General features: G+C 37.2%; 1 protein-coding gene across 5 annotated transcripts in view; it reads right to left on the reverse strand.

Moving 5' to 3' along the window:
* NBEA (neurobeachin) overlaps nt 1-25,915 on the reverse strand; it is a 769,899-nt gene that overhangs the window by 561,721 nt on the left and 182,263 nt on the right. For all 5 annotated transcript variants that reach the window (XM_027877685.1, XM_027877686.1, XM_027877684.1 and 2 more), the window contains exons 14-17: nt 13,831-13,910; nt 13,112-13,174; nt 12,921-13,018; nt 9,952-10,044 (exon numbers count right to left, since the gene is read on the reverse strand). In XM_027877685.1, the coding sequence (XP_027733486.1) occupies nt 9,952-10,044; nt 12,921-13,018; nt 13,112-13,174; nt 13,831-13,910 (334 nt within the window). The remainder of the gene's footprint in view (nt 1-9,951; nt 10,045-12,920; nt 13,019-13,111; nt 13,175-13,830; nt 13,911-25,915) is intronic.

Here is a 25,915-nt window from a genome sequence, read left to right on the forward strand (position 1 = left end):
TAATGTGAAGTATTCCACATTTATGGCACCCCTATTCTACAGTACAGCCCATTCTAAGGCAACTCTATCAATGTGGCAGACCAAGTAACCCAAGGTGAGGGTAGTAAGCTGTACAGGCTATAGACCTTTCCAATGCTTTTTTTTTTCCCCTTTATTTTTATGGTTGACACTAGTCAGGAGCAGTTTGTTATCACTTGGGAAGGAGTCCAATTTACCTTCACTATCCTTCTCCAGAGCTACCTAAACACCCTAGAACTGCCAGAGTCTATTGGACAGGGTCCTGAAGAGGTATCCCTTCCTCAGGGGACTGAGGTATACTACTACACTAATGACACAATGTTTCCACATAAGAGTGGAATTAACTGAGATCCTAAGTCAGACAATGGCCCACAGGATGAATACAGAGTACAAAATTGACCCCAAGAAAGTCTAGTCCACTCAGTCAAATTTTGAGGAAAGCAATGGGTAGCAAGTATCCAGATGATTTTGGACACAGTTTGGAATAAATTACTGACACTGGCTCTCCCATAAGCTAAAAATGAAGCAGAAAGATTTACTGGACAATACCAGTTCTTGAGAATACATATTCCCCATTTATGTATCCTGATGGCCCTCATTCACCAAGTCACATGCAAGTCTAACTCTTTCAAGGGAGAGACAGAACAAGATGCAGCACTGAAAGATCTAAAGCAGGCCATCCAGCAGTTTACCCCTCTGGGCCTTTAGGATCTTGTGGGGTTCCAAATTATCAGAGGTCTCTCTCCACAAAGATCAAACGAAACAGAGCTTTTGGTAGGTGACTGGGGGTGGCCAAACCAAATGACCATTAGGTTTATGGAACTGCAAGCCCCTTTGAGTAGTTACTTAACAAAACATTTTTGAAATGAAGATACTCTCCTTCTACTGAGTTCTAGTTGCTACTTACCTGATGATATAAGATCATACCATCACCCTTTGCCCAGAGTTGCCCATTACGAGTTTGAAGATGCAAGAGACTAAAGCTTCAAAACCCAATAGTCTAACTCCTCAATGAGGTCAACAGGCTCCTGAGAATCACTGTTGTGCCTGGTTTATCAATGACTCTACCTACTGCAAGAGGCATATGAAACTGGGCTGCTTTAGTATCCATTAATCTGCTAACAGGATATATTGAGCGATGGAAATCCTGACAAGTCCTCCAAATGAGCTAAGTTGCATAATGCACAGTGGGTAGGTAAGAGGGCCTTAAAGAAAATGTGACAGAGAAGAACTTCACCTACACTGATTCCTGGGCAGTAACTATGTGTCTGGCCAAGTGAGTTAGAGCAGGGGTAGGGAACCTGTGACCTGGAGGTCACATGTGGTCTTCTAGGTCCTTGGATGTGGCCTTTTGACTGAGTCCAAGTTTTACAGAACAAATCCTTTTATTAAGGGGATTTGTTCTGTGAAGTTTGGATTCAGTCAAAGGACTGCACGTGAGGACTCAGAGGCCACGTGTGGCCCTCTAGGTCAGAGGTGTTTCCCCCATTCCCCAGTTTAAAGTCTGCAAAGATGAGGGCTAGTTAATAAAAAGCAACGACCTTAGGGGTAAAGCTCAATAAAGAAATGAAGGATGTCTCCCACACGTACAGTTGTTGGTGGGACATGTCACTGCACAAAGATATCACATGCCCTTCTCTAAACAGAATACACAGGTGATGCCTTTATGAGACACTGAGTAATTGGTTTAATGAACAATTTGGATAAGGGGGGTATGATGTCATGATGTTGTAAGTGCAGGTCATATGATTCTCTTAACAAAAGATGAGGCAGCTATTTCTGCCCAATTACGTTCTTTATGCCAATCAAAACTGCCACCTCTGAAAGATAAGTGTGGCATAATCTTCCACAGCTGACAACTTGTTTCCAACTGGCAAATTGATGTTGCCCCTCCCCCCATTATATCTCAGGGCAAATGGTTTGCCCCTGTCCAGTTGGTACTTATTTTAGGTTATGGCAGACTGCAATACCAGTCATGTCTGTCATAGTGACAGCAACTATCAGATCTTCCACAGAACAAATCCTTCCCTTCCTTATGGACACCCTGAATCAATGACACTTCTAATCAGATGACCCACTGAGAAGGCCAGAGACCAAGCCCACTGCTTGGTTTTCCATCTCTTGTACTATCCTCATGCAGGCGGCATAGCTGAAAACTGGGATAAGCTCATGAAATAATATTACCATGCCCTGTCATGCTCATGTCACCTGACTCTCATGGCTGGGTATGCCATCCCTCAAAAGCCACGTCCTCAACAAATCAACGCTACCCCAGAAATTGGAGAAGTCTTTCCAGTAAAGCTATTTCTTGGTTCTGACCTCCAGGAAGACTTATCTGATAACAATGGACTGCTTGTATACACAGTTCCAATTGACTCTCTCCGATCCTTCCTTGTTCCACTCTATGAAAGGTGTTACTTGGGGCTTCAAGGCTCCTGGTCACTCAACTGGCTCTATACAACTGGGAAAACAACTCAGGTCCCTTCAATTGGTAGATCTCTTTCCTCCTAAGACAGTTCAGAAAACTTCTTTCCATTGAAAGTTAAGGGGAGTCACGGGGTGAAATTATTGGAAGGTGCCCTACTTCTTAACCATATGATGAAGGTGAAACTTTCTGCATAATTAGAGTAATTGTGAATTTACATGGAAAAAGGAGATACATTAGCCAACTTTGTGGTAATCTTGAGCGCCTGCATATAAGTCCAAAGAAGCAGCAAAAGTTAGTCAAACGCATTCTTAACTAGTCACAAAATCTGAATCCCTCCTATCTCTTTTTAAGAAATACAAATGAATACAAATGAAGAAAATAGAAACAGAAATAAATCCATCTCTTCTTAGTTCTGGGATCTTTGTGCAAACTTTATTTTGATGGATAATAATGCTATTGGGTGGCATGAACTCTAAAGAGTTCAACTACAGCATAAATAGGCTTGTCTCTGAATCAGTACAGCAATCAGTTATTAAGTCTTAGTATATGCAACATATCCTACTAAGTGCTATGAGAGATACAAAGAAACAATACTCACATTTTCCCAACTGTAATATAATTAATGTCAGTTACTAAATAGTATTACATAAACAGGAAACAGAACAATTATTTAACTGTTGTTAGGCTGATACATAAAAAAAAGCTCATACCAAACCTTTTCTATAAAATGATTTTGCCTTTATTCTATTAATTAGATTTTGCAGGAATTGTAATTAATCTTCCTACCATATCAATTAATTGAAATTAATGAGGTTCTATTATATGTAAAAGGTACACCAAAACGGGACACAATCTTAGTGTGGACTCTGATTGGAGAATCTTGTTGACACAACTAAGTTATTAAAGTAACATGGGAAGAGGATATAGGCAGAATCAGGAGAAAGAAAACTGGTGTGCTATGCTTTGTTCTGTTAAGAATTGGAGATTCTGAGATTGCCTCTTTCTACTGAGGTTTAATACTGTATACTGACATACCAGTAGTGATTCAACCCAGGGAGTTTTCACTGCCCACACTATTATCTAACTACATTATTCAAAGTTGTCCATACTTTCCCAGACTCTGGGCATAGGATGCTCCACCGGGAAACTGACTATAGTATCTTAGAGTAAACAAAGTTCTGATGTTGCCTAGCAGTGGCTTGCAGATCCTTAACATAGATACAGTGGAGATTTCCAAGTGGCTCCTGGCTCTACTAGAACGTGGGCTAGTTATGGGAAATGACTTATTTTTTTTTCTTTTCTTTCTATCCTCAGCATTCAGCACAGTGCCTGGCATGGAGTAAGCATATAAAAATGCTTATTGACTGAGTGACTGACTTCTTTCCCTTGGCTAGGCAGGGAACAACATAAGTTCACAAGATTCCTCCTAGCGAAGCTCTATAGAGATAAGGTGATCTGACCAAGTTTTGGGAATTCTTAAGAATAATAAAATTTCTTGATATCACATAAGGAAACTGTTTTTGCTTCTAACTATAAAGTAAAGTCTAGGTGATTCTAAAAAGTTAAATCTAAATAGGAGGCATTTCTAATAATCAGGGGCTAATCTCAGAGTATTTTAAAAATGTTTTTCCTCTGGGGAAAAGAAACAGGAAGATGCAAACCCTTTCTTCTTATATATACACTGTACTATTAAATTCAACAAATATTTATTAAATACCTACTGAATGCAAAGCACTGTGTTAGGTTCTGAGGACACAAAGTAAGAAATGAAATAGTCCCTGCCACCAAAACACTTACACTCTTCTGGAGTGATACAGTGTCTTCAGAAGTAAATTCAGCATTTATCCAATGTAATTTCAAGAAGAAAAGTGCTAGTAATTGGGTTTGGGGTCTCACACAGAGATGTCACCTGAATTGTGTCTGGAAGGAAACTAAAGATTCCAGGAGGTATATGTGAGGAGAGAAGGCATCCAGACATGATTCCACTTGTGCAAATGCATACAAGTAGACAGAACGTCTAACACGAAACAGTCAGCAGGATGGTTTTAATGTAATATAGAATGGGTGAAGGAGAAAAATATCAAGTAGAAAAATAGGTGGGAGCCAGGTTAGGTGGAAGAGGGCTTTAAATGTTCAGGTGAGGAGGTAGCAAATCCTAGAGGCAAAAAAGGAAGCCACTGAAAATTTTTCAATAGGGGTGACAAGGTCAGATATGTGTTTCAGGAAAATCAATTATCAAGCTACAGGATGGATATTTTGGAGAAAAAAAAAAGATTAGAGACAGGGAGGCCAATTAAGATGACATTATAAATGATCGAGATGAGAGCTGAAAAGTGGGTGAACTACAGTAGAGGCTGTATCAGTAGAAAGACAATGCAAGAGATTTTTTGGAGGTAAAATCAACAAGACTTGAAAATTTACTGCACATGAAAGCTGACGGTGAGGAAAGAGTCAAGGATTACTCCAAGGTTGTGAACATAGGGTCTACTGAATGGCAGGACCATAAAAAAAAAAAAAATAGAGAGAAAGTTTACAAAACTGTATGTTGGGGGGATTGAGTTTCATTTTCACCAATGCTGACTTTAAAATCCCAAGTACATCAAGGTTAAGATGTACAGCGAATAGATAGTAATTCAAGACTGGAATTTAAGAGAGAAAAGGACAACAGACATGTTCATATAGATGGTTAGATATATAGATATACACACATGCATACATATGTACACACACACACACACGTGCTATCTGCATAAAGATGACACACTGAATCCATGGGAGACTTCAAAAAAATGTAGAAAGAGAAGAAAAAATGTAGAAAGATTGGAACAATCCTGGCTGATTCACACTTTTTGGTTGGGAAGAGAGGTTGAGAAATAAAAATAACTTACTGAAGATTTCATGACAAGTTGCCAGTACCATGACGAATAGATTTTTAGGACAACTGAGCTAATATACACAGGGGGAAAAGATCAAGCAAGGGTTTATAAGTTTTTAAATGTATAAAATAAAATGTATAGATTTCAAAGAAAACCAATTAGAGTAAAATACAGTTATCAAATTTTTTTTAAATAACTTCAAGTGGCAACTAGGTGGCACAATGGATAGAGCACCAGCCCTGGAGTCAGGAGGACCTGAGTTCAAATCTGACCTCAGACACTTGACACTTACTAGCTGTGTGACCCTGGGCAAGTCACTTAACCCCACTGCCCAGCCAAAAACAAAAACAAACAAACAAACAAACAAACAAACAACAACAACAACTTTATAAGTTAAGAAATGCAAAGACTTTTAGGAGAACAGGAATAATGTATCTTATCCTTCTGTAAACAGAAAGACAGGCCTGTTGTAATGTAAAGAACATTGGTAGGGTTAGCTAAAACATTGAATGACAGAGGCAAGATTAAAAAAGAAATCTTGACAGGTCTAGAACATTAAGCCAAATCTAATAAGATTATATTCAATAAGGAAAAAATATAAAGTTGTATACACGAGTTCAAAAATTCAATTTCCTAAGTAAAAAGGAGGCATAGTTAGAAAGTAATTTCCCCAAACAAGCCCTGTGGGTTTTAGTAGACAATAACTTTAAGAGTGGACTGACTATAGGTGTGAATGGCAAGCTTAGAAGGCTAATGTGATCTGAATCTGTATTAAGAGAAACACTGTGCTCAGAACTAGGTAGACAACAATTCCATTGCTTTCTGCCATTTTAAGATGCTATCTGACATACTCAGAAATGTTGAGTCCTGGGGATTGCCTTTAAGAAGGGCAATAATAAGCTAGAAAGCATCTAGAAAAGGGCAACCAAAATCATGAAAGGCCTACGGTTTGGGACATATGAGATCTAAGGAACTAGTGATGTTCAACTTGAAGAGATGAAGTCTTTGGGGACATAACAATTGTGTTCAAGCAACTGAAGAACTATCATTTAGAAGACAAATTAGATTTTTCTCTTCCTGATCAAATATAGAAGACCAAGAACATCATTGGCTACTCTTTACCAGGTGCCAATTCTCTGTATTGCTATCTGAGCTCTCCTGGACTTAGCACATGCAGACACATTCCTCAGCTAGGCTTTGTTCCCAGCAACTATCTGTTGGATCAGACAAGCCTTCAGTTTTAGTCTCCCAGACTATGATGTCTAGAACTTCTCCCTGATAAGGAGAGTAAGACCCCCTCTTTACTCACTACATAAAGGTAATAAAAATCAGGCAGGGTACATGGCTAAGCGTAACTCTTTCCTTTTCATCCCCAATTTCTGCCTTGTACATCAAAACCTTCTGCTAACAAATAACAATCTAATTTATAGTTAGCTACTCTTGCATAGCCCTAAGATCCTCTGTGGCTTGGCTACAAATAAATTTGAGTTAGGATAAAAAGTAAGCTAAGGTGGCAAGGTCTGTGGTCTCTACCCACTCAGAACACATTCCTATCTTTATGATGAAGATTTGTATGCAACAACACCTGACTGATTTTGTGCTATATTTTGGTAAGGCTCTCTATGTTATCAAATCTTGACTGAGTCATCATGGAAGCCAGGAAATCCTTTTCCTCCTCTCTGTTTCTCTATTTCACATAAAGTTTTTTTTTAATTGCATGCTATATAATATTCAATTTTATTCTTTCCTCTAGCTTTGTATTTATTAGGACCAATCCTAGTTATATTCAAAGTATTAGATCTTTAACAAGTGGGTGGTCTCCACAGAGTGGACAGAGTGGAGTCGAGACACAAGGAAAACATTCAAGAGACTACTGCAATCATCTGAGTGTGACAGGTGATGAGGGCCAGGGCTATAGTGGTAGCCATACAAATGGAGAAGTGGGGCGAGAGGTAGAAGGATACAGGAGTGAATGAATAAAGGATTTATTAAGAACTTACTATAAACACAGCACTATGCTCAGAACTGGAGATACAAACAGAAAAACAGACAAACCATGCTCTTGAGGAATTCACTGCAATAGAAGAGACAACCCATATGGAAGGTTTCAGATACAAGTCATGTGGAAACATCTCATGGTCCTTACTGTGCAGTGACAAAGCAGATAGTAATGACGCTTCTTTAATGTTAGTTCCAATGATTAAAAAATCCTATCAGTTTCTGATGTTGAACCACTTAACAGTGCCAAGAACTTTCTTTTCTTGGTCTCCAATAGATTGTGAAAGGACCCTGTATAGATTTAGATAAATTCTAGTACCTTATGATTTCAGCTACCCAACAAGTCATTAACATACAGAAACATGCATCATGAGAAACAAGAAATATCACCCATCCCTTCTTCATATTAACAACTTGTCGCTCTTGAGCAATAATGCTCACTCACATCACTGAGTCCTATGAACAGTCACATTTTCCATTTCTCCTGAGTGAAAGATGGAATGACATAAGTACAAATACAACATATTATAAACAATTTCCTATGAAAAAGGTCACAAATTAAAACCAAAGCATTTTATAGAATTTACTACAAAAAACTATAAAATTGCTTTCACTTAAACCATTTTGTCCTGTATCTTGCAAACCAATTCGATTTCTTTGGGTATGATAGTGATTCTGGATGGCCAGGTTAGTATCTTCAAGGAGACACACCAGATGTGCTTCACCAGCCTCTTGAAGGGCACTCCCAGCAGCACTCTGAAACTCTGAAAAAGTGTGTTCTGAAGTCCTGAGAAATCTCCCTTGTCAGCCACTGGAAAGGAAGCTGCCTAATCAAAAGCTCTGTTGACTTCTGGTAAAGGCAACTTTCACAAATGGTCATAATCGCCAGTCTGGTAATGATTTAGCTACTCTGCCCTGCCAAAAGAGGGAGTTCTTCTCTCGGCAGCCTTTTGTTGGCACTGCGCTTTCCCACCAATGGATGTATGAGCAGTCTTCTTTGTCTTGTCTTACCAAATGAACATCTGATATTTCCTCCACTGAATTCACTGCTGACGCTGCTTCTGTCTACTTCTCTGCCTTGTTCACATAACTAAAGCTGGGAAATGCTCTTGCTCTGCTCAATGACCAAACTGCTCTGCATTCTTCACTGCAGCTTCTAACATGGTTGATAAAGCCCTCTTTCTGGATAGTCTTTTAAGCCCCCCGCTTTGCAGCCATTTTATCCTGGTAAGCAATCCCCTACAGAGATACAGTCTCACAATTGCTCCCACAGGTGTTATATTCATATCTTTTGATAGTTTGGAATGATGCAGGAGTGTTTTGAGGGGCAAAATAGGGGAGAAAAGGGTAAAAGGGATTGCCTCTATATTCTCAATGAAGAAGGAAAAGATGTCCTTTTGCTGAAAGGCAGTGGGAGGGAAAGGTGGCAAAGAATTTTGAAGAGTGAAGATTTAGAACAACCTGTGGAAATGGAAAGTGGAAAGAAGAGTAGAATAAAATAAGTTGAAGGGGCTGGCTAGAACCAGATAAATGAAACCCAATAATTTAGGGTTTAATAGGACCCAATGAATTATGAAGTATAAGAATAACATGATCAGAGGATTTTTTTCATTAGAATAATTACTTGGGCAATGTTTTAAAGGAAGGATTAAAAACCATTGGGCTTGGAATTAGGAAGGGCAGTTATCAAGTTATAACTAAAATCTAGGCGAAAAGAAAGGAAGGCTGGTACAGAACAGTGGGAATTAAAAGGAAAGGGCCAAAGTAAGATACTATAGACACAGAACTGACAAGACTTTGCAACTGATGGGATGTGAAGAACAAGAGAATGTCTGAGCATACAAGTAGAAGTGACAGTTTTAAGGAGAAAGATTATTCCAGTTTTGTATACATTAAAGCTGAAGTATCAACTAATTATTCAGGTAGCCGTGTTCAACAGCAAATGGAAGTAAGATAATGGAGTTCTGGAGAAAAATTGAGTAAAGAAACACAGACTTGACAGTCATCTTAATAGAGGTGATTATCAAAGTCATGATAGCAGATGAGACTACCACAGAAGAGAGTATGGAGAGGAAAGAGAAGAGGTCCAAGAATGGAACCTTGGGGGAATAAGGCAAAGGAAAAGGAAAAGCAAAAGTGACAAAGGAATGATCAAGAAGCTACTAGAAGGAGGATATAGGGGGAAAAGAGTAGATAGTCAAGAGAACAAAAGGAAATAAAGGTATTAGGAAGGAGTTATCAGCCTGTCAAATGCCACGGAGAGTTGGGGTGGAGGGGGAATTCAAATAATGAAGTCTGACAAAAGTCCTCTTAAATTAGTGACATAAGAGGTTGTCAGTACCCTAAAAGAAAGATATGTCAATAGAATGGTAAATGTTTTATCATTAAAAATAAACAATGAGATTTTAAAAATCTTATTTTAAACACCAATGACCCGTAAAATTAGAACCTTAATCAGTCTAAATTAATTTCAAAATCATTATAATTACTTTTCACTTCACACAAAGTAGTTACTTTCGTTCCTTTTATTGTACTCCTTTGACTCATTTTATAAACTGATTTTAGCATTACAAAAGGAAAACAAAGATATTCCTATAATTTGTTTGGTTTTTTTTTTTTTAATTAACTTACTTGTGACCCAAGTGCTTGAGAAAGTATCCTAATACTTTCAGAGCCTGAACCCAAATACTTTCACTTTTGGAAGCCAATAATTTGTAGATCACTCTAAGAAGAAACAAAATATTCACACCATTAATTATTTGCTAATAACAAAAACAATCATTTCCATAGTATCTGCTTCACACGAAAATAACAGAAAAATATGAAGTGTCATTCTATTTCAATAATAATTCATGGAAATTATGACAGTAAGTGTTTCTATTAGTTTGTCTTTGATAGTTTTAATTTTTTTTATTTTAAACAAATGTAAACATCAAGAGTATTTCCAAATGAAATTATGAATCTCAATTTCATGCCATTTGTTTTCCTTAAGTTTCCTTAAGTATGTAATAAAGTCCACATACTTTCCAAACTATCCTGTTGTCTTTGCTAACTTCTGAACTTCTTTAATGAGTATTTAAAAAAAAATATTTCAACAGTTCTCTTTACCTGACACCACAATTGTTAACTCCTCTCCCCACCACTCTACCCCACGTTAAAAAACAGAAGGGTCCAAAAAACAAAAATCTAACCTTATATAAGTATAGTCAAGCACAACAAAATGACACAATGACCACATCCAAAATTGTCTTTTTGAACTATGAGCTCCTCACTTCTCTTTCAGTAAGCAGAAAAGAAGCTTTATCATAAGTTCTCTGGAAACCTAATTGATCACTGCTTTGATGAGAGTTCTTAAGTCATGAAAAGTTGTTATCCAAGAGATGGTTTCAGAGAGTCCTAATGGTATGTACTAAAGCATTTTGAAGTGAGTAGAAACAAAAGAACAGTTTATGCAAAGACAGTATTATAATGAAAACAACTTTGCATGACTTAAGAACTCTCGCTTAGAGAATAAGCTCTCTGATGACAGAGATACTGTTTTACCTAAACATTTTACCTCCTCTAATGTCTGGCACAATACTCTGTACATATTGGGTATTAAAATATGTTTCACTGTTGGTCAATTTAGTCCATTTAGGAGATTTCATAGAAGCTTTACTCAATCCCTAGTTTTTCTAAATTCCATCTTGGTGTGAATTGCATCATTTCAAAGTTGGAAGAGATCTAAAAGGTCACTAGGTTTCCATTCACATCTGAACAACCAACAAGCATTTATTAAGTGCCTAGCATGTATTCTCAGCAATATAGTGATCTAAGACAATTCCAAAGAACTCTGGATGAAAAATGTTATCTGCCTCCATAGAAACAACTGATAGTGTCTGAATGCAGATTAAGGCATACTTATTTTTACTTTATTTTTCTTGGGGGGGGGGGGTTTGCTTTGTTTTCTTTCAAAACATAACTAATATGGAAATATGTTTTACATGACAGCACATGTCTAACCTATATCAAATTGCTTGTCTTCTAAATGAGAGGAGAGAGTAAAAAGGGAAGAAAAGAATTTGGACTTCAGATTAAAAAAAAAACAAACGCTAAAAACAATTTACATGTAATTTTTAAAAATAAAATATTTGAAAAGAAATATTAAATAAATTAAGTGTAGTATGTGCTAGGTAGAGGTAGTGATGAGTGATGCAACTAAAAGGAAGTTCAAAACAGTCCATGCCTGCAAGCTGGTATGTGGGAGATGATATGTATATAAATAGGTACATATACAGAACAGATGAAAGGTAACTTTATCAGTGAATACTATAGCAGCTAGAGGGACTATGAAAGGCCTCACCAGAAGAAAGTATTTGAACTCAAGCTTAAATATTTTTTAATCTTTTTTTTGAGAAGCTTTCATTTTTTCTCTCTCCCAAGACTGAAAATGATAAAAGAAAAAAGTTTTTAACAAATAAGAATTTGTGAAGCAAAATAAATTCCTACATTGCCCATCTTCAAAGATATATGTCTTATTCTGCATCCTGAAGTCATCACTTTGCTTTTAGGAGGTAAATAGTATGCATCCTCATCAGTTCTCATGGAATTTTAGTTGGTCATTATACATTATTCAGTTTTCAAATCTTTCAAAGTTTATAGTTACCATGTTCCTGTTACTGTATAAACTATTTTCCTGCTTCTGCTCATTTTATATATATTAATTCATACAATTATTCCCAGGTTTCTCTGAAATCCTTCCTCCATTTCATCATTTCTTCTGTCACAATATTATTCGGTTACATGCATATATCACAATTTGTTTAGCCATTCCCCAACTGATGGGCAACTCATTAGTTTCCAGGTCTTTGCCTCTACAAAAAGAGCTACAATAAATACTCTTGTATATATAGATCCTCTTTTCCTCATATGATTTCTTTGAGGCATAAACCTAGAAATGGCATTGCTGGGTCAAAGGGTATTCAAAGTTTAGTAACTTTAGGGATATAATTCCAAATACATTTCCAGAATATCTGGTCTAATTCACACATTCATTAACAGCATTTTTAAGTTGAGTCTTGAAGTAAACCAGGGAAACTAAGGCACAGGTGAGGAGGCAGATCATTCTAGGCATGGGAGACAGCTATTACAAAGGTCTGAAGAAATAAACACAGGATTTGGATTACCTAAGCCAAGAAATGGAAGTTCTATGTTAAGAAGATTCATAAATTTTCTGAGAGGTGGGACTCTTTCCAATACTGAATATCATTGGAAGGCTTTATTTTACCATTACCACTCCTCTAGAAATTGCCATTACAATGCCTTTATTCACCTTACTTCATCTTTACATCTGTTTCCTGACATACCTTTTCCTAACCATATTAAATTTAATGAATACTATTATTTTCCCAAGATCCCACTTATTTTTAAATACTCCTCATTTTATTATCTCATTAATAAGCAGTTTTTGTCTATTTCATCTTTCCATATCAATTAAAATATCTTCCTAAAATTTATTATTTTACTTGCCTCATCAGCAAAAGTGAGCCAATCAGACAAATATTTTTCTGTGTAGCTCTGCAAACACTCACTGTTGATGCCTAATAATACAATTATCTTACCGTATCCCATTTCTTTGATCAAAGGCAGGTATCATTGAGGCTGGGTGTTCTGACATCAAAGCCACCAATAACTGCAATACATCATGTATGTTTTCATCCTACAAGGAAAGATCAACAACATTTTACATGTTAAATTTGATTATACTACAAACTGTAAAATAAAGAATTCAAAGAAGACCCATAAAACTTACCTCATGCATGGTTAATAAATAATTTAGTATACTCTGAAGTTCATCTTCCTTAACACCTCGATCCTAATAGAAAGGTGGTATTTTTTTGGTTAAATAAAATCCAAAATGTTTACCTATTAGTAAAGAAAACTATAAAATGACTACTTTTTAAAAGGAAACAAATTATAGCCAAATGACAATCATGTCATAGACATTAAAATTGTTCTATACTTCAAAGAATAAAAGCAACTCCAAAGTTATAAACCTTAATTATAGCTGAATTGAAGTAAATCAATTACCAAAATGCCACATTTAAATGAAAAAATAAACATCACTAAAATGTGGATGACAATCACTATGAAATGTCCATTTACTTTCAGGTAATTTATGATGACATTCAAATAACATCTTTCTATTCATTAAATGTCAATGAATTTCCTCTATACTATAATGTGTATGTTCAAATGCTACTCTTACATAGACAACTATCTTTTCTATTCAACATATTTACTCCCTGGGAGAATTATTTTCTTAAAGAAAATATGAGAAATATTAAGTTCTACAAAAACCAACAGACCATTTACATAATTTTGATAAAATAAAAAAACTTCTGCTATATTATTTGTTATCATCATGATAGGGATTTGTAACTCTCTTAGACAATAAGACTTAAAAGCTTTTTCACAAACAAAAAACAAAATAAACCAAAAAAAAGCTAAAGAATCAATAACTAAATTTACCTTTAATATAAGCTGCTTCAAAAAAAGCAGCATAAATGCCCGTAATGATATAATTTCTTTTTGTGAGGGCCGGGGACCATCTAGAAAAAACCACAAACAATGCTATTTTAAATTACTTTTAAATAATTATTTAAAAGATTATCAGAGTTTTCTATGTTTCAGAGATCATATGCCAACGCTTCCTAAAAAGAAGACTATATCATATGAAAAAGGACTTTCTTGAGAAAATTTCAACCCTGGTAACATTTTCCTGTCAAAAATTGAAAACATAATTACATATGTACCAAATGATACTCATCAAGTGTATGAAAATGGGTTTAAATTTTCACTATCTGGTTTTAAGAATTCTCCAAAATCTGCTTTATTGTGTGAGATGGACAGCAGATCTGGAAGAACATGATTTAAGAGTACAACCACTGTATTTCAATCCACAAAACAGTTCAAAACCAAATCAGTTTAGAAAATGCTACTGTATACTTTTACAATAACATCATCAAATCAAACTTTTTAGCTTTTCATGTTTTATCAATTTGAAATTAATGGCCAGTGCTCCTTAAATTATGCATATACAGGAGTAGGGAGCACAAAGGAAATAAATTCTAATTTAAAAAACACTTTAAGTTTTCAATGATTCTCAATGGAACAATTCAACTAAAGGGATATGATAGACTCGCTCATTTCAAAACTCCCAGAAATCGAAAGGAACTTAGAGGTCATGAATCTAACCTTTACTCAAACTGGAATTCCCTTTAAATATGCAAGTTCATCCTGGCTCCACATAAAGGCACCCATTGACTGGGAGCCCACTAATCTTCTAAATTATCTCATTCCATTTCTAGACAAACCTAACTATTGAGAAGTCGCTGGGCTTTTTTTTTTCCTTCTTAACTGAGATTATATCAAATTCTCTCAAGTTTCTACTCATTATTCCAACAACTGTGCTGGGGTGATGAGCAGAAAAAATATACATATACTCCCTTATCAACATAAGAGCCCTTTAAAAACCTAAAAGGCTATTTTCTTTTTTAAATTTTAATTTTTTTAATGAACAAATTTTCTCTCTCCTACCTCCTCAAAAGGAAAGATAATATGCATAGTCAAGCAAAACAAATTCCAACACTGGCCCTGTCCAAAAACATGGCCCTGTCCATCTTAAATCCATAAAGATAAACAATTTTGAACGATTTAAGAACTCTGATCAATGCAATGAACAACCACAATTCCAGAGGACTGATGAAAGACTATCTTCTTATGACTAAATATCTCAATTTTTTTCAACTAATCTTTGAAAGGAATGCTACCTAAAACTCTCATAATCTTGGCTGACCTCCTTTGCACATGCTCCACTTTGTTTATGTCACTGCAAAAATAAACAGAATTTAATATGCTAAATGTAGTCAGCAAATAAGAATTTATTAAGCACTTACTATGTGCCAGGAACTGTGCTAAAATCCCAGCATTTCCAAGAAAAGTAAAAAACAGTTCCTTCTCTCAAGGACCTCACATTCTAATGGAGGAAAATAACAACACAAACAACTACGTCCTAACAAAGTATAAGCTGTCCCAGCTTACTTCTGAAGTTTTAAGCTTATACATACTGGACAAATTGGGGGTAATCTCAGAAGGAAGTCACTAAAGATCAAGGAGAACTGGGAAAGGCTTCTTTCAGAAGCTTGAACTTTAGCTGAGATTTGAAGAAAGACATGGAAGCTAGGAAGTGGAGATGAGAAGGTAGAATATTTCATGGATAAGGGACAACCAATGAAAATGCCCAACCAGGGGATGGAACCAAGATGGCAGAGAAAAAGCACGGACTCGCTTGAGCTCTCCTCCAAACCCCTCCAAATACCTGTAAAAATGACTCTAAACAAATTCGAGAGCAGCAGAACTCACAAAACAGACAGAGTGAAACAAATTTCCAGCCAAAGGCAGCCTGAATGGTTGATGGGAAAGGTCTGTTGCTCCAAGCTGAGACAGGAGTGCAGCCTAGTGTGGGAGACTGAATCATGGGAAGGTGTGGTGGTTTTCCAGACTTCTTAACCCACAAACACCAAAGACAACTCAGAATGTCAGGAGGAAGGTCTGTCAGACCTGGGTGAGAGAGGAGCCCAGGACAGCCCCAGCACCAGCACAGCCCCAGGCCAGCAGCAGCTGAGGCAGCAGCTGCTTCTGAAGATCTCAGCCCATAGACCACAAGGGGATCAAACAACTAATCAAAAGGAGATTACAGGGAGCTCCTTGCTGGCACTGAGGAAGGATTCTGTTGCTCTGCCCAGACTTGGATCTGAGTTGTAGTCTTGGGTGGCAGTGTTGGGGCAATAAGGAGCACTGGTTCCAGGACAGAAAAGAGTGCTTGTGGTTACTCTCAGAGCAGAGCACAGGCCAGGAGATGAGTGAACACCTCTCCTTAGATCACATCACCTTACAAAAACTGAAAACTTACAGGTCCCTAGAAGTATCTCTGAAAACAGCTACACAAAACCCTTGAAGCTTAGGACAGTCCACCTTCCACACTGGAAGCAGAGCCCTACCTTAACAAAGGGTTAAAAAGTGAAGTAATTATCTGGGAACATGAGCAAACAGTGGGAAAAAACCTCAAACTATAGAATCTTACTTTGGTGACAAAGAAAAACAAACCATACACTCAGAAGAAGACAGTAAAGTCAAAGCTCCTCCACCCAAAGCCTCCAAGAAAAATATGAATTGGTCTCAGGCCATGGAAGAGTTCAAAAAGGATTTTGAAAAGTAAGTAAGAAAAGTAGAGGGAAAAGGGAACAGAAATGAGAGTGATGCAGAAAAAAAATCATGAAAAATAAGTCAGCAGCTTGTTAAAGGAGACCCAAAAAAATACTGAAGAAAAGAACACTGTAAAAATTAGCCTAACCCAAATGGCAAAAGACGTCTAAAAGGCCAATGATGAGAAGGCCTTAAAAAGCAGAATTGGCCAAATGGAAAAAGAGGCACAAAAGCTCACTGAAAAAAAAAATTCCTTAAAACTTAGAATGGAGTAAATGGAAGTTAATGACTCTATGAGAAATCGAGAAATTATTAAAAAAAAAAAAGAACGGAAAAATAGAAGACAATGTGAAATATCTCACTGGAAAAACAACTCACCTGGAAAATAGATCCAGGAGAGATAATTTAAAAATTACTGGACCACCTGAAAGCCATGATCAAAAAAAAAAAAAAAAAAAGAGAGAGCCAAATAAACCATCTTTCAAGAAATTATCAAGGAAAACTGTCAAGAAAGAGGTGGCAAAAAAAAAAAATTGAAAGAATCTACCAATCTCCTCCTGAAAGAGATCCCAAAAGGAAAACTCCTACGAATATTACAGCCAAATTCTAGAGCTTCCAGGTCAAGGTCAAGGAGAAAATATTTCAAGCACCCAGAAAGAAACAATTCAAGTATTGTAGAAACACAACGAGGACAACACAAGATTTAGCAGTTTCTACATTAAGGGATCACAGGGCTTGGAATATGATATTCCAGAGGTCAAAGGAGCTAGGATTAAAACCAAAAATCACCTGCCCAGTAAAGCTGAGAGTAATGAAGGGAAAAATTGACATTTAATGATGTAGAGGGATTCAATGCATTCTTGAGAAGCCAAAGCTAAATAGAAAAATTAACTTTCAAATACAAGACTGAAAGAGAAGCAGAAAAGGTATACAGGAAAGAGAAATGATAAGGGACTTTATTAAAGTTGAACTGTTTACATTCCTACATGGAAAGATGATATTTGTAACTCATGAGACCTTTCTCATTATTAGGGTAGTTGGAGGGAATATATATAGACAGAGGGCACATGGTAAGTTGAATATGAAGGGATGATATCTAAAAAATAAAATTAAGGGATGAGAGAGGAATGTATTGGGAGAAAGAAAAAGGGAGAAGTAGAATGGGGCAAATTATCTCACATAAAAAAGGCAAGAAAAAGCTTTTACAGTGGAGGTGAAGAGGGGGAAGGCGAGAAGGAATGAGTGAACCTTACTCTCATCAGATTTGGCGTAAGGAGGGAATAACATACATACTCAACCGGATATGGAAAAGCAAAGTGGCTTAGAGTTTTAAGGCTATACCTTATACTTTTTTTAACAGGACATTTTTCCCTTTTCCAATTCTGTGGCACGTACATGTTCAAAGAACAAAGTCTTATTGTTCTTAACTATACTGAGCTGTAGAATTCATATAGACCTTATGAAATGTAGTCATTGAAAGCATCAACACTAATCATTTTTGTTCTTTCCATCTCAACCTAAAGATCATATTCCAGCTTTGGTATTTTTTTTTTTAGGCAGTTGCAGTTAAGTGACTTGCCCAAGGTCACACAGCTAGTAAGCTGTCAAGTGTTTGGTCTGAGGCCGGATTTGAAGTCAGGTCCTCCTGACTTTCAGGCCGGTGCTCTATCCACTGCGCCACTTAGCTGCCTCCTTAAAGATCATATTCCATAGGAGAAAAAAATCGTAAGGAAAATACTACTACAATGTCATCTACAAACAAGGACATCTGAAGAACTGCAGCATCTACAGGATATGCCTCTTCAAATTAGATTTGTAGCTGAATCTAGTCATTATTTAGTCATTTCAGTACTGTCTGACTCTTCATGACCCCACTTGGGGGGTTTCTGTGTCTGTGAGATTTTCAATGGAAATTGTGGAATCTAAAGTTGCATACAAAAAATTCTTCTTGGAGAACTTCTGGTATGAAAACAAACTTAATTCCCTTTTTATTTTAAAGAAAAATTCTGCAAATCCTCTTTACTCCCAGGGATATTCCATAGCTCCAGAGTTACACTTGCTGGTTCCACCAATATAATTTCAACCAACCAACTGTTGCATAACCAAATTAGTTTAGCAACCAGTGCTCTAGACAGCATTTAAAATATGGTGGTCTGAAGCAAACTACTCCCTATAGCTTTCTTCAACTGTGAGACTAAGTAAATAATCTTCTCATCTAGGGTACTGATCTTTTATGTTTTAATTATTCTACAGAAGTCTGCACATACAAAAACAGGGCTTTTCAGTTTCATTCTAATATCTGAGAAACTACATATTTGATTTGCCATTCAAATAATATATCTTCTCAATGGATTCATAATATTTTACATATATGTAAAGTAACTAGTTAGGTTTAAAAAAATTTGCTTGAGAGTCTTGGAAAAAAATGACTGTCAATTTACATGGCTGTCAACTTAGAAAGGAAAATTCCTCTGACATAAAAGTACTAACAGTTTGTCTCATAATTTCTGTCCTTTTATACATTAGGATATCCTGTTCATATAAACACTTTTTAAAAATTATAGGTGATAGGCAGCTAGGTGGTGCAGTGGATAGAGCTCTGGCCTTGGAGACAGGAGGACCTGAGTTCAAATCCAGACTCAGACATGTAACACTTACTAGCTGTGTGACCCTGGGCAAGTAACTTAATCCCAACTGCCTCACCAAAAAAAAAAAAAAAAAATTACAGGTGATAAATGGACATCTTTGTTTCCTACAAGAAACTTACTGGAATTGATCCTAGCTCATCCCCATTACACATAATACTTGCTGATGGTTTTAGACAGATGCTACTTATCATTTTAAGGAAGACTCCATTTATTCCTATGCTAGATCTCTAGTGCTTTTAATAGGAATGGGGGTTGTATTTTGTCAAAAGCTTTTTCTGCATCTATTGAGATAATCATAATCATACGATTTCTGTTAGTTTTGTTGTTAGTTATGCTAATAGTTTTCCTAATATTGAACCAGCCTGGCACTCCTGGTATAAGTCCTACCAGGTCATAGTGTATTATCCTCATGATAAGCTGCTGTAATCTCTTGGTTAATATTTTATTAGGGAAACTGGTCTATAATTTTCTTTCTCTGTTTTGGCTCTTCCTGATTTAGGTATCAGCACCATATTTGTATCATAAAAAGAATATGGTAAGACTCCTTCTTTGCCTATTTTCCCAAATAGTTTATATAGTACTCAATTAATTGTTCTTCAAATGTTTGATAGAATTCACTTGTAAATTCATCTGGTCCTGGAGATTTTTTTCTTAGGCAGTTCTTGACGGCTTGTTCAATTTCTTTTTCTGAAATGGGGTTATTTAAGTATTTTACTCCCTCTTCTGTTAATCTGCGCAATTTACATTTTTGTAAACATTCATCCATTTCACTAAGATTGTCAAACTTTTTGGCATACACGGTTGGGCAAAATAGCTCCTAATTTGCATGCCAAATACAGCATTTTGTATTTGATCCTAAAGGCAACAGGAAGAGTTTGAGTAGAGGGGTGACATGACTGGACCTGTGTTTTAGAGAAATTCCTTTAGTGGCTGAATAGAGAATGGACTGGAGTGGACAGAGACCTGAAGGGGGAAGACCCACCAGCAGCCTATGGCAATAGTCTAGGTGTGAGGTGATGAGGGCCTGAACTACATTAATGGCAGTGTCAGAGGACAGGAAGGTGCTTATCTGAGAGATACTGCAAAAGGTAAAATTAACAGGCTTTAAATACTTCTTTTAGTTGTCATCAAACCTTGGCTATCAAACCCTTAGCAGAAATAGACATTTTATTTCTATGAGATGCCTTATTTTACTGACCAAACTTTTTTTTTTGGGGGGGGGGGCAAGGCAATCAGGGTTAAGTGACGTGCCCAGGGTCACACAGCTAGTAAGTGTCATGTATCTGAGGCTGATTTGAACTCAGGTCCTCCTGACTCCAGGGCCAGTGCTCCACTGCACCACCTAGCAGCCCCCAGGCCAAACTTTTTGAAAACAAGTAATAGTATGTTAAATTTTTATCTTCACATCTCCCTAAGAGATTCAGACTACAGCTTTTTAGCCACACTTAGATGCATGTACATGCTTGTTGAATTGAGTTTTCTGTCAAGATATGTAATACTGTACAGATTTCACAGTATGGATTCTTTTATATATTAAAGATATTTCAAATTGGTTAAATATGTTGATTTCTAACATGTTGTTTGCAATAACCAGTGTGTATTAGTTTAATCTTTCTAGAGCCCTAAGATATAAGAAAACCACATATTAACCAGATTATGACATGTAGCTGGATAGACAGTTGCAGAATTAGTCCACCAATATGTATATCTTAGACAAGTTTCTCCAGGTGGATGATCTGGGCACAAAACTGAAGGAGGGAAAATTATCACACTGTACTACAGATAAGAAAGTGCTTAGCATATTCAACAATCTCTTTTCCAAATTAGGATTTTTTCCCCTCTCTTCCTCTGTAAACTTGTTATTTTATTTCTTCAGTTATTTTCGTTTAATCTACTTTAAGGCAATCCTATTCTCACTGGCTATCTTCTCCTTAACTTCAAGCTCCATTGCCTTTTATTTGTTTTCTCTTTCTCTAGTTTTACTTATTAGTTCTTTTTTTCTTCCTTCTTTTCATTTAGGTCTTCCCCACTTTTTTCCTTAGTTAAGTAATCAAGTAAAATTCCTTCCTCCCTTTTCCTTAAACTTACTTTCATTGTTTTTTTTTATTTCATTTTCTGCATTTTTTCTAAAAAAGGATTTCCCCCTCATTTTCTTCCCTTTATTTCTCTTCTAAACTTTCGAGTCTTTGATTCACAGCCCTCAAACTTATTTAGTCATTCTTTAGTCTTTGTATTCCTCATAGAATTAAGAATCCTATGGTAGCTAATTTTAGATTCCCTCTTCTAAATAGTTCTTATTGCCTTGTAGATCTATTCCCTTAATCCCCTTTTTCTATTCTGCCTCACTCTTAGAGAGAAAGAGTTCCTTCAAATGATAGAGAGGATATTGTCCCATGATAGGAATAGCTGTATGTCCCTGGTTGTGAAATGCATTATTATTCTGCCCTCCCATAGTTATTTTTTCCCCTTTGCTTTTAAATTTGCTCCCTAGATCTATGCCTTTGTATGTATGTCATTTGCCACCAGGAGCTGTGATTTTCCTTCTGAGGTAGGATGAGTGGTCTTTAAGCACTGAATCTCTGTAGATTAAATCACAGGAAGATCCCTTTTTCCCTTTATAGACTATCTCTCTTCACCCCAGGAGCATCCATTAGTCATACTCCCTCTACGTACCCCCATTTTTCTCCATGTTTCAGTCCCTCCCTTGTCTTTCTGTACATTCTTCATTAGGTCCTTTTCATTCTGAGGGATTACAAGAGTTATTTTCTCTTAATTTTTAACCTTTGGCTTAGGAAGGGTGCATTGCATATTCTCCTCTATCTTTTTCCTCCCTTCTCCATTCTCAAGTAGCTTCCTACTCTGTAAACTGGTCTGCTCATAGGCAGCTTTTCTGAGGTTAGGTCGGAGATATCTCAGGTCTGTTTCTCTTCTATCAATTCTATTTGACTTCTGCTTTCACTCTTGTGTGCAGCCTTTCCTTGTATACTTTTAGAATGAAAAACTTTAATAATCTCTGCTGTTATTTTGTTTTTATTATTGTCCTTGCTAGCTGTGTCTCTCTCCCCACCCTAAATCTACCCCATGCCAGGTGTGTCTTCAAAGCAAGTAAACTGCTCAGGTCTGGTTTTCTTTGTATGACTACTTCAAATGCATCTTGATCACTGAATATTCATCTTTTTACATTAATAGTGAGGCTCAGGTTTGCAGGATATATCACCTTGGGATACATGTTGAGCTCCTATACTCTTCTGCAGGCTCAGAATACATTATTCCATTCCCACAGTTACCAGTGGGTGAAGAATAGTCTTGTGTTGTTTAAATTTTCTTTCCTTTATATTTGAAGATTGCGCGCATGTGTGTGTGCACAAACACACACACACACACACACACCCCATCAGTAAGAATTTGTAATCATTGGAATTGTTAAACTTAAACACTATGTATCTTGGTATTTGCAGCATCCATCTCCTCCCAATCCCCGGGGCCAATCTGTGGAGTCTTTAGATTGGAATTTTGGTTTCTGTGTCCAGAAATTCTGAGTAATTTTCTTGTATGATTCTTGCATTATTTTGTTCAGGCTTCATGACTTGTCATGCTCTTCTGGGATGCCTATGATCTTTAAATTGCCTCTAGGGAATCTATCTTTGAAATTAATACATTTCACTGGTATGCAGATCAGGTTTTCTTTTAATACTACTGCCTTTTGCATCTCTTCTTCTAGATTGTCCTTCACTTCTGTGTATAGGCAATCCCATTCAATTATTCTCTCTTTTGTTTCTTTGGTGAGACTTGTAGCTGTGTATTCAAGTTTCTCTATTGTGCTAATCATTTCTGTTGTGCTGGACATAAATTCTACTCTCACAATTTCTCTTTTAAACCATCAGACACATCCTGCTGTGATCCATTCTGTCTTGGGCCTCATCAAGTATTGATTTATTTTGTGACTTCCACTTCTGGGACCCAAGATGGTGAAGTAAAAAGGTAGTCACTCTCACCCTCCCCTATCAACCTCTGAAAGCCCAGAAAATATCACCCTAGAAAAAACCCTGAAACAGCTGAACCAGAAGGAAAATGGAGAGCAGCAGTGCAGTAGCCCAGGTAGCTAGAAGAATTAACGGGAAAGGCCCCTCTCACCCCTGATGGAAGGGGAGCCATATGGAATGGGAGGCATCCCAGCCAGCTAGTGGAAAGACCCACTTTAGCACACCAGGAGGAGATTCTGCTACCTTGGCATTCTACAGCAAATGGGTCTCCCAGTGCTTCAGCAAAAATAAGGGAAACAGCACTACAAAGGGCCCAAGGTGCATAAGCACCCTGCAGTGTTCATCTGAAAGGAGCTGAAGAAAGTAGCCTAGAGTTGCCCGAAAGTTCCAGCCTTGCTGATTCCAGTCCAACACCAGGTAAGCTGTCAGAACCCTACAGCCTCCAATTGCCAACCAGGAGGAGTTCCTGAAGCCCAGGTGGTCGAGCAGGCAAACACTAACACCTGGACCTCTGAGTGACTCAGTGAGGGCAGGGGAACTGGTGGAAACCAGCTCAGAAAACCACCAGGTGCCTCAGCATTCTACAGCAAAGTAGTCTCCCAGTGCCTCAGCAGAACTAAGGGAGGCAGCACTGCAAGGGGCCCCAGGCAGATAAACACCCTGCAGCACCCATCTAAAAGGAGCTGAAGAAAGCTAAAGAAAAGGAAAAGCAGGCAACCTAGAATTGCCTGAAAGTTCCAGCTTTGCTGATTCCAGCCCAACACCAGGTAAGCTGCCAGAACCCTAGAGCCTCCAATTGCCAACATAAGAGGCCCCAGCACACAAAGCCAGTGACCAAGACCTAGGCTCCCAACACAAGAAGCTTGGGTCAGTGCCCTCTGCTCCCCAGCAGGAGAGCTTAATCTCTTTAAAGGCCAGGGAAAAAAGAAACACGAGTAAAAAGAAATGTATGATAGATTCATATTATGAGAAGAGTGAAGATCAAGACAGAAATTCTGAAGAGGATAACTTTGTCAACAAACCCACATCTGCAACATCAAAAGGGAATATGAACTGGTCTGAAGCCCAAAAAGCCTTCTTAGAAGAGCTCAAGAAGGATTTTAAAAGTCAAATGAGAGAAGTAGAGGAGTCCTTAAAAAATACAATTGGCCAACTGGAAAAAAAGTACACTGAAGAAAACAAATCCCTTAAAAATACAATTGGCCAATTGGAGAAGAAAGTACACAATCTAACAGAAGAAAATAATACGCTAAAAATTGGAATTGGACAAATGGAAACTAATGACTCTATGAGAGAGCAAGAATTAGTCAAACAGAAACAAAAAAATGAAAAAATAGATGAAAACATAAAATACCTCATAGGTAAAACAACTGACCTGGAAGACTGATCCAGGAGAGACAATTTAAAAATTAATGGCCTACCTGAAAATCATGATAAAAGAGCCTGGAGAGTAACTTTCAGGAAAAAGAAAACTGCCCTCAAGTCCTAGAACAAGAAGGTAAAATAACCATAGAAAGAATCCACCACTCCCCGCCTGAAAGAGATCCCAAATTGAAAACGCCAAGAAATATAATAGCCAAATTCCAAAATTACCAGATTAAAGAGAAAATACTGCAAGCAGCCAGAAAGAAACAATTTAAATATCATGGAACCACAGTCAGGATTACATAGGACCTTGCAGCTTCTACATTAAAAGACCATGGGGCGTAGAACATGATATTCCCATAAGGCAAAGGAGCATGGATTGCAGCCAAGGATCAACTACCCAGCGAAAATCAGCATGATTTTTCAGGGAAGGAGATGGATATTCAACAAAATAGGGGACTTCCAAATCTTCCTGATAAAAATATCAGAGCTCAACAAAAAATCTGATCTTCAAGTACAAGATTCAAGAGAGACATAAAAAGGTAAAGGGGACAGAAAGATACAATACGTTGTTAATAAGGGCAAACTGTTTACATCCCTACGAGGAAAGATGACACTTGCAACTCTTGAGAACTGTATTATTATTGCACCATGTTAAAGGAGTATACATAGAGGGGGTGGATATAAGTTGACTTTGATGTAATGATAAAAAAAAATTTAATCAAGTGGGTTAAATGGATCCAAGTAAGTGGATTAGTCTGAGCTAAGACAATGTACTGAGAAAGGAGGAGGCAGACAAGGGTAAATTACATTACAGGAAAACACACAAAAACCTATTAGAGCAGAGGTAAAGAAGGGAGGGGATGAGCATGGTTTGAACCTTACTTTCATCAGATTTGTCTCAAGAAGGGAATAACATAATCAGTGAGGTACAGAAATCTGACATGTCCTATAGGCAGTAGGAGGGAAAAAGGGAAAGAAAAGGGAGGGGGGATAGAAGGGAGGGAAGAAGCAGTTAGGGTAAAGGGAAAGAAAAGGGAAAGGGATAACAGAAAGGAGGTGAGACTGAAGGAGGCAGAAGTCAAAAGCAAAACACTAGTGGGGGGGAGGAGAAAGAAAAACATAAACAGGGGGAAAAAGGATGGAGAAAAAGACACAGATAGTAATCATAACTGTGAATGTGAATGGGATGAACTCTCCCATAAAATGGAAGCAGACAGCAGAATGGATTAAAAACCATAATCCTACAATATGTTGTTTACAGGAAACACATTGGAAGAAGAGTGACACATACAGGGTAAAGGTAAAAGGCTGGAGCAGAATATATTATGCTTCAGCTGAAATAAAAAAAGC

Source organism: Vombatus ursinus, unplaced genomic scaffold, assembly GCF_900497805.2.
Source record: "Vombatus ursinus unplaced genomic scaffold, bare-nosed wombat genome assembly UNPS02014813.1, whole genome shotgun sequence".
Taxonomy (NCBI): domain Eukaryota; kingdom Metazoa; phylum Chordata; class Mammalia; order Diprotodontia; family Vombatidae; genus Vombatus; species Vombatus ursinus.